The 15872-nt window shown below is 35.1% G+C and overlaps 1 protein-coding gene across 1 annotated transcript in view; it reads right to left on the reverse strand.

Annotated features, from left to right (window-relative positions):
* Positions 1-3054: 3054 nt before the first annotated feature.
* The window catches only part of LOC110109361, an 18436-nt gene continuing 5618 nt past the window's right edge, over positions 3055-15872 (reverse strand). Inside the window, exon 2 of the mRNA XM_020840396.2 lies at positions 3055-3329. Within this exon, the coding sequence (XP_020696055.1) occupies positions 3125-3329 (205 nt within the window). The 3' untranslated portion in view covers positions 3055-3124. The remainder of the gene's footprint in view (positions 3330-15872) is intronic.

Raw genomic sequence — 15872 nt, forward strand, 5'->3', positions numbered from 1 at the left:
CGATTTATAATCTTCAATTGAAGAGAAGTAAAATAGGAAAAAAGCATCTCTAAGGGTAAGGAGTTGGAGCGATCATTTGAGTGACCAAGTTTTCCTGATAGTTGCATGTAATGCTTCATAAAAAGGCCTATGGCCGAGGGAGTAGCCAACCAAACACATGTCCCATTCTTGAGCTCCTTTAGAGAGGTTGTCTCCCGAGAAGGGAATAATCTCAAGCTCAGAAGGATAGAGTGATAAAGAAAGAACTTTGGAGATAGTGTCCGAAGAAACCACAATATTCTTCTAGTTGTGAGGAGAAGGGTTACCTCCGCCCACCAAGGTAGAGAGAGGGGGAAAGTCCATGGCGAAGGTAGAAGCATCCATGGGAGGGAGATGGAGTCCTCCGGCAAAAGCCGGAAGAAGAGGAAGGGTGAGGGGAGGGTGCAACCCTGCGGCTAGAGAGGAGGAAAACCCTAGCAAAGAAAAATCACTTTTTTCGCTTAATTTTTCTACCACTTCTAATCCAAGAAAGCTTAACCTAACTTTAAAATGAGCAATCAATACATGGATCACTTTTTACTATTCTGACATTTCTTCAGATATGGAAAAAGCTTTGTTGATTTCATTTTAGAATAATTATTCATTGAATCTGATTTAACTAGGAACGATCTTCAAACAAAACCTGAAGCACCTTTTACTACTCAGGACTAAGTGCTTACACAACTAGAGAGAAGCCAACTATTGCAGTTACTGACTTACTGTATAATCTCTTGCATTAACAGATATTGGACACTAGCTTGTATATAATTATTTTCTTTTCTTTTTGAATCTAAAATTTCATTTAGGATAGTTTTTTATCACTATTTTTTGCTGACTTCAATAAATTTATGCTAAGAATTTATTGTAAAAAAGAAAGTTGTCTAAAATAAAATTTTAGTTTCTAAAAGGATATCTAAAGATAAAAATAATGATGAGATACCCATATAGATTTGGTGAGTTATGATATATTTTGCTATTTGTTTGTTAAATATTAAATGTTAATAGGATGTCTGATGATTGGAAAATAAATATTTTAGAGTCAATATTTAAGAACAACAGTGATTTTTAAGATTGTGTTAATTATGAGGTAGTCAAACCAATGAGTCATATGTTAAAGTTGTGAGAGATTTTTTGAGTATACAATTACAAAAGTCTTATCAATATTAAACAGTCATTTAATTTTAGGTTAAGAAAATTTATTATAGACATAATTGTTGAGCTAAGTCAGTCAATATAAAAGTATATGGAAAAATACAACAATTTTATTTGAATTTCATCGGTCTAGAAAAGTCATGCGTTCAAGGTGAGAATTTTTTTTCATAGGTATATCAAAATTAACAAATCATATATAATGATGTCACAAGTGTGCTGAACTAAAATTATATCAAGAATCAATATAAATTATTAGGGTTATAAACGAATTTAATTTAGCTTAAGACATCTCTAATTTAAGCTTAATTAATTAATCAAATTCGAACTCGAGCTCAAGCTTTATTGTACAAGTTTAAACAAGCTCATGAGACAACTCATTTACTATGAAAGATAGAAAATGAGAGAAAATGATTATAATTTAAGTAATTATTATTAAAAAAAATGATTAAAAGAATGAGAAATAAGAATTAAAATAATAATAATAAATTTAATACAAAAGTTTCATGCTCTCTCATTTGAATGGCTCTTCTCAACCCATGGTTTGGCCTTCTCTAATTAATTTGCTTCACCCTTCTAGCCACATCCAACTTTTGGACCTAGGCTTTTTCAATTACAAAGGAGATTCTTTCAAATTTGTTTAAATTTTCATTTTCGAGAAGCTTTGCAAGGAAGTTTCAAACTATCTAATGAAAATCTATTTCCCTGTCTAAAAATCTGGGAAAAATTAGACAGCATAACCCCCTTCTAATCAACACTAATGAAAGTATAAAACTTGTTTATTGGATTATTTTAAAGAAAGATTTATGGTATAATTGGATGAGGAGGAATATATTTCTATCAATACATTTTAGCTTTTTAATTGTATATATATATCATTATAGTTCAATTCTTATGAAGATCTGTTAGGAGATTTGGATGGGAAATCCAACAGAGCAGATACTGCCTTTTAGCTACAACGATAAAGGAACTTTTATTTTATGCAAATTTCACAGTAAAGAAACTGAAGTGCTAAGAAAAAAGGTCCACGCAGCTCTCTCTCTCTCTCTCATTTATTTATTGAAAGTTTTGACTATTAATTAAGAAGTTTTGGATTCGAATTTTAGGTATGTACTGTGTTTATGATTTTGTCTTAATTGGCCTAAATGTTAAAAAAAAAAAAAAAAAAAAAAAAGCCAAAAAGCACAGGTCCACCGTAGGTAACCTATTGTACCAGAGGCATACAAGAACTCTTAAGTGAAGAACCCAGCGAGTTCCTTAAAAAGGTCGCTGGGTGTATAATCAAGCGGTAAAAAGTAATATGGAATAATAGCTGAGAGAAATTTATTCACAAAAAAAGGCAGTTGCAATGGTCTTTAGAATATACGAAACACACCAAATCAAAGTAATTTTATTTACATCTGAAGTAGCAAGCATCAAATGAACTAAAAATAAGTAAAACAAGAGGGTGACACTAAGAAGGAGATGGTTTCTCCCGGTCTGCACCAACCGAAGTTGAAAAACTTGTAAGTAATTAGCAATTTGCTATAAAATCTTGAACAATAAAACAAAAAACAAAGAAATCACAAAAATCAAAACAAATGGAATCTTCAACACACTTAAAACGATTAGAATGAAATAAATTCACCATCTAAATAAGGCAAGCTCTGAAAGCATCCTTGATGTGAGTGAAAATATACAATCAATTGCCAAAACATTAAACCTTCTCAACATAAGCACAGCTGCGCCAACAAACTACTGCACTCCTTTCCTAAGACAAGGAGAAAGCAGATTTAGAATAAGCATGAGCAATGATCAGATCATCAGGCCGTATAGGAAACTCGAATGCTAAGATGTTGTCAGTTTTGTCAAACGAAAATCAGGTTGCAATGCTCAAGCACACAAAAATAGAAAAAAATCACCCAAAAATATTTCATAGCACAAAATTCCAACACTTAGGAAGGCAAATTGCCAACATCTACATGGACAATGGAAGAAGCATTCTCCGCTTACTTTTCCTGTTTTGTCTTATTTGCTTTGTGATTTTCTTGCATACAAGAATAAATGCTGTCATACAAATGAAAACAAAAGCAAGCTTCATATATCCAAAGTATAAAGAAACTGCTGAGAAAACCAAGAAAGCAAACATAAACAGCTCCAATATCACAGAAGCCACATCCACCCTGCATTAGAAAATAGGAATACCAAAATCTCAGTTATTGCCAGTTTTTAAGAAAGTTCAAACACAAGGCTTCGCTAATATTTGAATGGATAATAGATGTATAATGTACTATGTAAAAAAACCATTATTATATCTATCATCAATATAATGTTTTTCAACAACTAAAGTGCAACTTATTTAATTGCTTTAAATAATTTAGCATAACATCAATTACACAAGCCAGATGAATACCTCAGTTTTTCATTCACTTTCAACTCTGTAAATAATCACGAACACATCAAAAGCCCAAGCATACATACATTCAAATCATGTAACAAAACTAATAGCAACATGGCATTGTTATATCCCTCAATTGATTATCAAATGGGTTCAATCCACATGCACACTTGCATGTACATGCGTGCTTGCGTCGTTGGGGAGGATGGGTGGATACAAAGGAAGGTTAGCTTGCTCTTATATTCGTTGTCATTGAAGGCTCCAGATGTACGATAAATCATGTGACGATAATATAAAATTAGACAACAATATTTAAGGGTGGGTGCCAAAAATGGGCATACAACTTAGAAAAAAATAGTTTATGCTTCATAATATAGGATATTTTATGGTCAAGAATTTTTTATATGGATATAAAATGTGGCACAAAAAATTATGCATAAAACATGCAAAATTTGCATAATATACACTATTAAGCCAAAAGAGTTATGTAATACCATTGATAAAAAGCTATGAAGGACAAATACTTCCAAATGACTTGTGTCAGACACTGTTAGATGCAAACATATAGCTCCGACATGTCCCAACACATGTCTGATACTTTAAAAATTGTATCAAATTTATTTAGTTTAAAATTGGACACTACACTTATCGGATAGGGTGGGATATGAGCGGGACATAGAGAAAAAAGGAACTCAAACTCATACACATCAAAATTAATCCCTGTATTTCTTACACCGATGCCCTATCAGCTCTGTTTAAAATTGCGCAATAAGAGGCGCGCCTCTGTGCAATTTGGCCCAAACACGCCTTGAGGCTTGCGCAATCCTTCCCGTGCCCGTGACCTGCTGCTCCCGATCCATCAAGGAGCTCCACGCCGATCCCGTCTCCGGCGCTTCTTCCGCCGGTGCCGCCGCTCACCGGTGAGCCCATTAATTTTCGCCCTGCAACCATTTGTGCACTGCAATCACTAGGTATGTTATTACATTTGTGCACTGCAAATTATTATCAATTCCTAATACAAGTTTATTCTACAGGTTTGCCACATCTTATTTGACACTGCAGAACCTGCTGGATGTGAGACAACCTCTGGAAGCAATGTTTATATCAACAGAATGGCTTAACTCTGTGTGGGGGAAGAAAACTGAGGGGAAGGAAATAAGAAAGATAATTCTAAATGATAAATTTTGGGCTACTGTGACCTATGCCATATTGAGCACGAAACCCTTAGTGCAAGTTCTACGTTTAATGGATGCCGAGAAGAAACCAATCATGGGTTTTATTTATAATGCTATGGATGAGGCAAAGGAGTTGATTGCACATAACTTGGGAGGAGAGGAGGCAAGTTATAAAGAGATTTGGGATATCATTGATGCTCGATGGGATGTACAGTTACACTATCATTTACATGCAGCGGCATATAGTCTCAATCCTCAATTTCAATATTCAGAGAGAAAATCTTCAAACCCAGAGGTGAAGCTTGGCTTGTATCATTGCATGGAACGACTAATACCAAAGCAGACAGATAGGGAGATTGCAGATTTACAACTTATTCTATTTCGGAATAAGGAGGGTTTTTTTGGTCTGCATGCAGCAAAATCAACTATTGCCAAACGGTCTCCAGGTATACTTATTTTGATAAATGCAAAACACTTTATTATGTTATGATTATCATTTTTCTTCTTAAAAACAGTTGAATGGTGGATTCAATTTGGTGATTCCACCCCTGAGTTACAAAGTTTTGTTGTTAGATTTTTGGCCCTCACTTGTTCTTCTTCTGGGTGTGAGCGAAACTGGAGTACATATAGTCAAGTGCAAACAAAGAGAAGAAATCGACTTTCAACACTCAGAATGAACTCTCTTGTGTATATTATGCACAACAAGAGGTTAAGAGATATGAGGCTGAGGAATAAGAGGTTGAAGGATGATGAGGACCCGTTGGTGTGTGATAATGTGTCATCTGATAATGAGTGGTTCATAGATGATGAGACAGATTTGTCATTATCAGACTTACAGCTAGAGGATCTAAGTGTGGATGTCTTAAGGGGCGAAGCAGATCAAGTGGGCATATCCACTAGTACCACCACACACATCCACTAGCTCAACAGCACAACAATCAAATAAAGATATTCCACAAATTCTTATATGTTATTGCATTATATTTATATTAAGTGAGCAATTAACATGATAATGACCATTCTTATTGAACAGAGAAGAGAAAAGTGAGTCACAATGAAGATGATGAAGATATGACATTTATAGATACAATTAGAGAATAAGATTCTCTTGAAAATCCATTTAGCGAAGGGATATGATTGGATTTTATATGTTCCTTCTGAATTATACTTTGGGAAATCTGATAGACTATAATTTTGTGGTTTTGTACTTTGGAACATGATATTATTGCATCTATTTTCTTAATTTTCACTAATTCCACTTGTCATTTGGATGTTTTTATTATATGATAGAATTTTGTTATTATTTACCTGTTAAAACCCTTAAATTCTCATTTACGCAATTATGCGTCCGTGAGGCTACGCCTCACACCGCCTCGAGGCTTACGCCTCGCCTTACGGACGAAAACCGCCTCGAGGCTTATTTACGCAATTTTAAACCTTGCCTATTAGTATACAATATAGTTCACAACTTTGCTTTTTCTTCAAAGTAGTATGCATCTCATGCCTCCACCTCTTCTTCGAAGCTGAAGACAATTGTGCCAACCCTTGTGGCAATCCTTGCCCCTGTGCCCTAGTGAGTCATCTTTGCTTCTTCTTCTACACGTGGCTTTCTTCTACATGTAGCAAGCTAAGAACCTAGTGAACACCCCCCCTAAGCCCCAGCCAGCAACTCAACTTCAAGACACAAGAAGGAAATGAATAAAAGGCTTAGTTTATTTATTTTCTCCTCTCTTGTTCTCGGTCGCATGCAAATGTTAATTGATACTCTTCATTAAATCCATTGATTGAAATTTAGTGAATAACTATAGTTCTTTATTCTCATTGTTTATGTTATTATAAAATTTGGGGAATATGTGGGCTCCGAAAATTCGGCCCCGGCCTCTGCCCGCTGATTGCTTTCTTTGTTTGGGGGAGTTTTAACTGATTAAGTTCCGGGGTAAATTTTGGAAGACAAATGGGTTTGTAGATAAGACACTACCCAGAGATTTCGCTCTCATTTTGCGAGGACTTTATGATCTGAGTTCTGGTTTCTTATAAGCGCAAGCCCTTATAGTTAATTATGCCTCCCGGTCACGAGAGAGAACTTTCGATTAAGGCTAGTCGTCAATCAGATACGTTGTATCCATATATACGTAATATCAGACGTATAGTAGCAGCATGAGTTTGGATTTGGGAATTATGGTTGAAATATTTGGGAAGTTTGATATTTAAAATTGAAAATTTCACCATCTAGCACTTAAATTAAGCGGATGGTGGTGGAATGGATGATGGACCCAATCAAGATCACATGATTCCGTCGTCCAGGGCCATCGTGGTCCCTAGTCTACTTAGTCAGAGGAGGTAGTCGACCCAACCTGACAGAAGGATCCTCGTCGGCAGCCATGGGTTGCTTCGTCCAAGGGTACCTTGTAGACCTGGGGAGAGTGTTTGTCTAAACGGATAAATTTGAATCCACCTTAGCTAACAGAGAGCTTTGTGCCCTATCGATTATATCATATTGATTCATATCTCAATGATTTGATGCTACTAAGGAGTGTATTGACTCTGGTCATAACCGGTATTTCGTGATGCCATTTGCCAACAAAACCAGTCAGTTCAGAGGGGCCCGAGTCATAATCGTTTATCCTGTGGTGCCATTTAGCGGCAAAACTGCCAGTCAGAGGACACGTACCACGTCTTTATTGGCAGAAGATTGTTTGAGAATGGATCCTAGTGATATTTTCGACTAGGCATTAGCTCTATGTGAGCTGAAGTATTATTTAAATTTATCCACTTCGGCAAACTGTTGTGGAGGGTGGATGAATTTTGCTTTACGTATTTGATGGGTTACTTCAATTTTAAATATTTTAGACTTGAATGATCTTTGAGATTTCTTTGACTTTTCGGATATTTGGTTGACATTTTAAATTTTGGAGTTAACCCCTCCGGTTGAGGTTTGTATTCAACACGTCCATCATCGAAGTATTTGGGGTTATTTTCATCTAAAGCTTGAACCTTGCCGACCCTATCAAATTGCCGATAAGGGATCGAGTTTCGTAGTCTTTTAGTGAATTCTCATAATCTCATTGTTATAGGCTTTGAAGGCCTAATATGAATGTATTGAGAAAAATATATCGATCGCCACAACCGTACATTTGTTTGATGGTTCAAACCCTGTCGACTCCTATTGATCTGCATAAAAGAATCGGGTTTGAACTTGAATTCACTTATTAACCAGCGCAGCATTCCTAGACGTCACGTGTACCAATAACACGCTCGTCGAGCCATGCGGGTGTTTGGGGGCATTTTGTAATTATTTATCTAACTTTGTCGACTCCTATCTACCTGCTTAGGAGGATTGGGTTCAAAATTGGGATTATTTATTGACCCGTGCAGCTTCTCTAGATGTCACGTGTGTACTTATAACACGCTCACCGAGGCCCATGTGGATTTTATGATTGCATTTACCCCTTATGTACCTATGTGCATACATATTATAGTGCATGTGCAGGAGCATTTTTGAATGTTTATCAATGATCATCTTAGTGTGGTGATCTACTTGGAAGCTCGTATACATCTTCTATCCGCTTGCATGAATATTGTGAATCCGGTGGCGTGTTGTAATAGCTTTTGGATTGAATTGTTTGCTGCTTTGTACAGGTAGAATGTTGTGCATTACTTGTCTCTTCTTATAAGTGGATTAATGTACTAACTAATCTCCTACTTGTGTTTCCAATTCATTTGCATTCTGAATTCTTTTGCGAATTCTTTGTGAATGTTCAGATGTATACACCCATTTACGATGTCTACCCTTCAACAACCCTGACCATAAACTGGGAAGATCTTTATCGGGTAAGGAGATGCCTTCTCACCTGCCAAGATGTTATCTCTTGAATATATTTCTCCACTTAGTGGAGCCTTCATGAGGATGGAGCAACGGGCAATTTTGATGCAACCGATCAAGCATATGAAATAGATAGGAAAAGCCCCAACCAGGCAACAAATGGGTAATGTTACTACTTATACTTTCAATACTGCTATCAAGAATAATATCTTCTTTTACAAGAGTCAAAAGTTTCTCTTTTCCTTGTTATTAAACACCTTCAGAACAACAACCTTCTTTGCTATAGTCATGCTAGTCTCAGTTTGCTCGTATGTATCCACCCTAAATCTTTGTTGAGGAAAATCATCCAGCATATCACCAAGGGAAACCCCTTTTCCTTATTTTTTAGATCCATTTAATATTTGTTCTAATGGAAATGGGGCCCAATACTCTAGGGACTTGGATGGGTTAATTTTGTACCATAGTTTGTAGGTGTCTCACTTCATCTCTTGCGGTTCCTTATGCTGCTTATGGATGAAATATACCTTATCATCCTTATAAAAATGTCTCCAATGCCAAATCATGTCTCTTTCAGTCTTCTTGTTTCTTAGAAATGACCTTCTTCCTCGTATAGATGAACTTCTGTACTTGTACAAGCATCACATTCGTGTTCATTATCATATGCGGGCAAGTCGCACTTCCTTCACATATTGTTCTTCTTATATGGTGAACATTTGAATTGATAGGACGATCTTTCAATATTGATTGAAAACCTGGTGTTGCTGATTACAAGCATGTGATTTTGTCTTTGTCTGATCATTGATCGTGAGTGAATAATGTTAAGAATCATGAACTTTCATTGTCTCCAATTATCCTCAATCACTTGAGAACATGGTTGAAGTATATTGTTTGTGTTCATAACATGCCTTATTTTTATCCAATCAATTGTTACTTAAGAATGAGTTATGCTCAATACTGTAAATCCATTATGATGCTCTAAAGCCATCATATTATGGCTTTGTAATCAAGCCATGCATCCAAAATATTGTGCTTCTTACAGACAAACTACATTCATCACTTCTTTATTCTCAAAAGTGATTTGCAATTTGTATGATGAATTTGATAGCTTAATGTCCTCATTTCAATTGCAATGATCCTTACAAATTAATTGTTGTTGTTTGAAATTCTAAAGCTTGCAAATCATTCATGCATAGATTATTGCTTGTTCATTATAGACTCAAATCAAATCTTCACCTGAGTCTAAATCGTTCAAATCATGTTCAAAATATGATTAATTGGTGTCCAAATTAGTCTCAAAATGTCCAAGTTTGAGTACAAGTGCATCCCTTGTTCTTGTCAGTTTCGGTTCACATTCAAGTTCACTTTTGTTTATTTAGGTGACAAGTCTAAGTCCCTCTCACTTGGTTCAAACCAAGTTCATAAGTCTCAAGTAATCTTGTTTAATTCAAGTTCATTTTGATCAAGTTTGAATCAAGTTTTGAATTATGTCTTTTAGTTAATCATTCACATTTATATTTAGTCAATTTAATTGTTCAAATCAAGTCCGAACAAAGTCCATTGTAATTGTCTAAGTCTTGTGCATTTTCAGTCTTAATATCGGCAACCTCCCGGTGTCTCCCCCATTTAGGGGAAAAACCAAGAGGCAATCTTCCCCTCGTCGCTAGTTGAATGTTTCAGGTAGGTGTCAAATGACACCGCGGTTGCATTTTTTTTTTAAATCCCCGCCCGCAACATGAGCGTTTAAGGGTCTCGAGCACATGTTAGAAAGAAGCACAATGATTTCCCCACATATGGGTACTTAGTTTTTGTCCTCCTCACGCTACATAAAATACTAAACTAATACTAGTAATTATAATAATACTAATTAAGAATAATTAGTGGCTAATAAAGTAGAAAAAAAACAAACTGGATCTATACCTAGGATCGGCTAAATGAATCGGACAAGGACCTGGAGGCTTCGGCTATGGAGTCGGGCAAGGTAGAGCAAGGTGGGTCTCTCTCTCTCTCTCAACTTGGAGTCGACACAGGCAGCTATGTAAGAGTGATCAGAGGTGGAGATGGGATCGAAGCTCACAAACTATGGAAGAGTTTCGGCTGTGTGGAGTCGGGGAGAGAAGAAAGACCAGAAACAACGAAGGGAGGAGGGAGGTTTTGCATGGGAAGGAGCCGAGAGATCAACCGAAAGGCTTCGTTTGATGGCCTTTTAACAAAGAGAGCAACGACATAAACGAGGCGTTATCGCGGGAATAGCAGAGGATTTGACGAGAGCGGCGCCGAATTCAGCGGGATTTGAGCAGGATTTCAGTAGAAATCGTGGATCCGATGGGTTCATGTTATGTATGCGGGATTTCTATCTTCTTCCCTTCTTGTTCTTTATACAAAGGTTAACAGTATAACTTATAACTTTTAAATTCTTAAAATTTTTTGGAGATGAGAATATATTCAATGAGATTATTTTGAGGGGGGCATTAGTATTTATTTTTTAGGGTTTTTTGTCATTTTTAAAATAATACTAAGATTGGCAAAACATGTGACAACTGAAAATAATTAATGAATGCACACTTGATAAATCATCTCTTTTTTAGGAGTACTTTTTTTCTTTCACCGTTATAAAAATTTTTTGTGAAGTCTGTGTGTATGTGAGATATTATATTTCATTTTGTGATGCTTATGACGAAAAATAGTAAAAATATCTATTTTCTATTAATAATTTATAAAATATAAAATTATGTTTATGATATTTGGGACAGCTTTTTTATTGCTTTATAAAGCAATTTTTTAGTTTTAAAAAATTTCTTAACTAGAACTTTTTTGCACTAAAAAGTTGCTTTAGAAAGTGGTAAGAAAGTAGTCCAAAATGAAGCCTAAATCAACATCCAGGAACTATCTATATGAATGCAGTTGTTATGATAAGAGTTAAAAATATAAAATATGCTTTCCAATTTTTATATCAACTTTTATACTGTAGTGGCTAGGGATGGGATGAAGATTTGCACCTCCCTATAGCAAGTGATGCTGTATAAGATGAGATCATATATGTACAATGTTTTTATTTAATCTTTCAATTTTATAGGAATGTACCCCTCAAACTTAAGGGAAAATTCTATAAGATAGTAGTGAGGCCTGCAATGCTTTATGGTGCCGAATGTTGGCCATTAAAAGAGAAGCATAATACTAAGTTAAGTGTGGCAGAGATGAAGATGCTCAGGTGGATGAGTGGCTTTACCCTTAGATATAGGATACGAAATGAGCATATACGTGAAAAGGTTGGAGTAGCTCCAGTAGAAGATAAGATTAGAGAGAGTCGACTTAGATGGTTTGGTCACATAAAACAGCGGCCTTCCGATGACCCAGTTAGGAGAGTAGAGGTATTAGATTTGACTTATGTTAAGAAAGGTAGGGGTAGACCTAAAAAGACTTGGTTAGAAAATATTAGGAATAACCTTTCTTTATTAGATTTAAACGAGAATTTGACTTTTAATTGGACACAATGGAGAAAAAGATTTCATGTAGCCGACCCCACGTAGTGGGATAAAGGCTTGATGTTGTTGTTGTTGTTGTTGTGGAGATTGGCCAAGTAGAGCCTATGACTTCTATTGCTCAGAATCCAAATAATCTTCTTTTTGTAGGATAACTCTAAAATGGCACAGTTTGGTAGGATTTTTAACATCTTTTAAGAAGATTTGAAATGACAACATTGTAATAGGCACGACAGCTTAATACAAAGAGAAAACAAGTTTTAGACACCAACATGAAAAACAGGAATTTGAACAAATAATTGATGACTTCATATATGCACATGGCGTGGACTTTGATGATGACCTGTATGGGACAGAAGCGCAGGCTGATGTAGGAATGGCCAAGGAGACAGAGGCTCAAACAAGTTCATCGCACATAAGTCAGACCAAGATATCTGGTGAGGAAGTAGGTTTGGTTATCATGTCAATAAGGAGACATTGAACAAATTACTAGTTCGACACGATGAAAATGCAGAGATGTTCAGAGAAACAATTGGCAAACATTATCTATACACAATCTCAAAATATTTAGATGAACTAAGTACCATACATAACGTATCCACTGAAATCATACTCGTTGTCCATGAGGCCCTAATGTAAAATAGCAATAACAATGTGATACTTATGACTTCGGATGCAATGCTGCTGCATAATTGGACCAAATATTTGTCATCCTCGCTTTTATGCTTCACCCACTTGGTTGTAATAATCATTGTTTAAAATTGCGGAATATGATGTTGGCCTTGAGGCCCGCATAAGTGCAATTCCGGTGAAAAATGCCTCAAGTTTCAATGCCAGCCTCAACGCAATTTTGGTGAAAAACGCCTCGAGTTTTCTTTATCAGACTTGTGCCTTAGCTTAGTTGAGTCCCTCCTTGAGGCGCGTCTCACCTAACTGGTGTGGGCGTATGCCTCACACTTTATAGTTTTTAATTAAAACATACCTAAATCCTAAACTAAAGCTCCAAACAAATTATGCCTTCATCCACCCCCTAGCAACAACAACTTCCTCTCAACTGCCTCTACCTCTAGTCCACCACCTTCACCACAACCACCACCTTCATATTTATGTTTATGATAAATATTTATGAAAAGGAAGATGATTGAAATAAAAGAAGATGAAACAAATTTGAAGGTATTGGACTCTATAGGATGAGATAAGGGAAAGACCAATTTGTTATGACGATGACTCACATAAAGACCCGCTTAGTGATAACAGTGTAGATGATTTCATAGTTGTTATCAACTATCTCAACTTTTTTTAGGAATTAAATGTGGATGAGTAAGGAACTAAAAAGAAGTAATTCAGAGTTAAACTTGATGTTATATGATACTTTATGCAATCCCTATATTTTATATTTTTTGCTCTTGTAGTATTTGGATTTCAATTATATTTCACACAATTTATCACTTGCCACTTTACTTCTTGGGTAATTCTTTGTTATTTTTGTTTCATATATATGTCAATTTGTTGTTTCATATTTAAATATAAAGTTAATATGCCATCCTTTAACATATTATTTATGTATTATATAAAAAATCACTTCTAACATATATTTTTACTTTACACAAATTTTGGATTTTAAAGCATACGCCTCAAAATGCCTTGAGGCTTACGCCTCACCTCGCAAACAAAAAAATGCATCAATACTTAATTGCAGAATTTTAAACCTTGGTAATAATTACGATTTATATATATTTACATTTGGTATTTAGTTCCAATTCCACCGTTATGTGTTACTCTAGCTTTATATTAAGTTCATTATTTGTTAGTAGTTTTCTCTAGTCAACTTCTACTCTACACTTATTTTGCATGTTATAACTCATAGATAACTTCAATTCTTTAGTTATTTTTTAGTTTCATATGTATCTTTTCATTTAATAATGAATTTTGAAAAGTCCTGTTCACTAAATTTACATTTTACAAATTACTATTTCAACAATGCTTGAGAACTCTGTAACATGGTTGATGCACATCAAGAGCTTAATGATGCTATAACTGAATTGATCTTGCCAAATTATGGAGGATAGTAGTTCAAGTCTAATAGTATGCAGTTGTATTTTCTGGGCATTCATTGTAGTAAAACAACTACTTTAAGCTTCCATTAGAGGCTTTCTTACAACAGAAAGAATTATTAGTGAGTCGAGGCATGTTATTTTAATTTGGTTCAATGAGCAATTGTCTCCTTCGAAAAGGAATTCATTAACCCCCCCCCCCCCTGCCGACCATCAACCTTTTTATCTGTACTTTCAAAATGTAATTAGAGCACTAGATGGTTCCCATATCCCTGTAGTCATTAAAAGACTTGCAAAATAAATTTCACAACAAAAAAAGAATGACTTCTCAAAATATTATGGTTGAGATATCATTTGATCAATAATTTGTTATATTGCATCTGTTTGAGAGGGATCTATGACTGATATGAAGATGATGTGATTGGCAGTGGATGAGGGATAAAGTACCATGGGATAAATATCACTTGGTTGACTCTAGCTATGCTAATATTGATAAGCTCATGGCACCCTAAAGGGGATATTGATATATTTTAAATTATTACCATGAAGAGATATCTCGTAGGTACAATCGAACTAGAGTTGTCCAAACATCACGATACATAATTAGGCAAAAAAGTAGCAATAATGTTTGGTATTTAAAAACAGAGATTTCAAGTGTTAACTCACATGCATCAATTTTCTTTGACGGTTCAAACAAATATTTTGTTTTCTTATGCACTATTGTACAATTTTATTGGTCACTACCAAAACACGATCTTTATTTAATTATGTATTAAATTGAGATGTAGCATGATAGTGATTTCGGTGAGGTACAAGTCAATGATGATGACCGAAACATGCATACAATAATTGGAGAGAGAATTCAAGAGAATGTGGAGAGACATGCAATCTCCACTAACTTGTGGGAAGTACGTATACAATTTAATTTTATTATGGAAAATCTAATTCCTATTCTAATAATTATTTGTTAATTAATTATTCTACTCGCAAGCAACGTCAATCAACTTGAGATGCATGTTAAATTTATGCCTCTATGACAAAAGTATAAATGTTAAATTGTATTTTAATCTTATTGATTCAGATACTCTTTGCGTTGTGCAACTTGATTGTGATTTGATAATTAGCTGTGTTTATACAAACTATTCACATTTTTTATAATGTCTTATGCGTAAATCTTATTTGAATTAATTGTTTAAACTTTAAATTACTTAATCAAACAGTTTGTTAGGATTTATCAAATTTAATATATGTAATGCCAAACAATTTTCAGGATTTAACACCCTAAGGATTTAATAAATCTAGATTTAAAGAATTTACTAAATCCTACTTGCTGCCAAATATCCCATATATGTTACAATCATAATTCATGAATAGATATCTGATAGGAAATACTTGAGTCCTCAAGTAACCTAACCAAAATCAGCGAACCAACAGCAGCCAAATGGCAGTCCACAGCAGGAAAACAGCAGAAATCTGCTGTTTACAGCAGAAAAACAGCACTTGTCCGGGAAAAATCTGAGAGAAAACTCAAAGGAAAGCTTGTATTTCACTAGTAGATGAATAAAAACAGCAAGATACAATTGATCCTCAATTCGAGAGGAGGATCTATCTCTCCCAAATCTCTAGACGCCGCTAGAGCCCAAAGAAAACCTAAATCTAAGAGATCTCAAATTTCAGCCAAATTCAAGATACTCAAACCCTAAGAAAATCAACTATTTAATGCATACAAATCAAAAGGAATTCCCTAAACAATCCCTACAATCAATTTCCCTCCTAAAATCCATTCAAAAACCTTCC

The sequence above is a fragment of the Dendrobium catenatum genome, unplaced genomic scaffold (assembly GCF_001605985.2).
Source record: "Dendrobium catenatum unplaced genomic scaffold, ASM160598v2 fragScaff_scaffold_1402, whole genome shotgun sequence".
NCBI lineage: Eukaryota > Viridiplantae > Streptophyta > Magnoliopsida > Asparagales > Orchidaceae > Dendrobium > Dendrobium catenatum.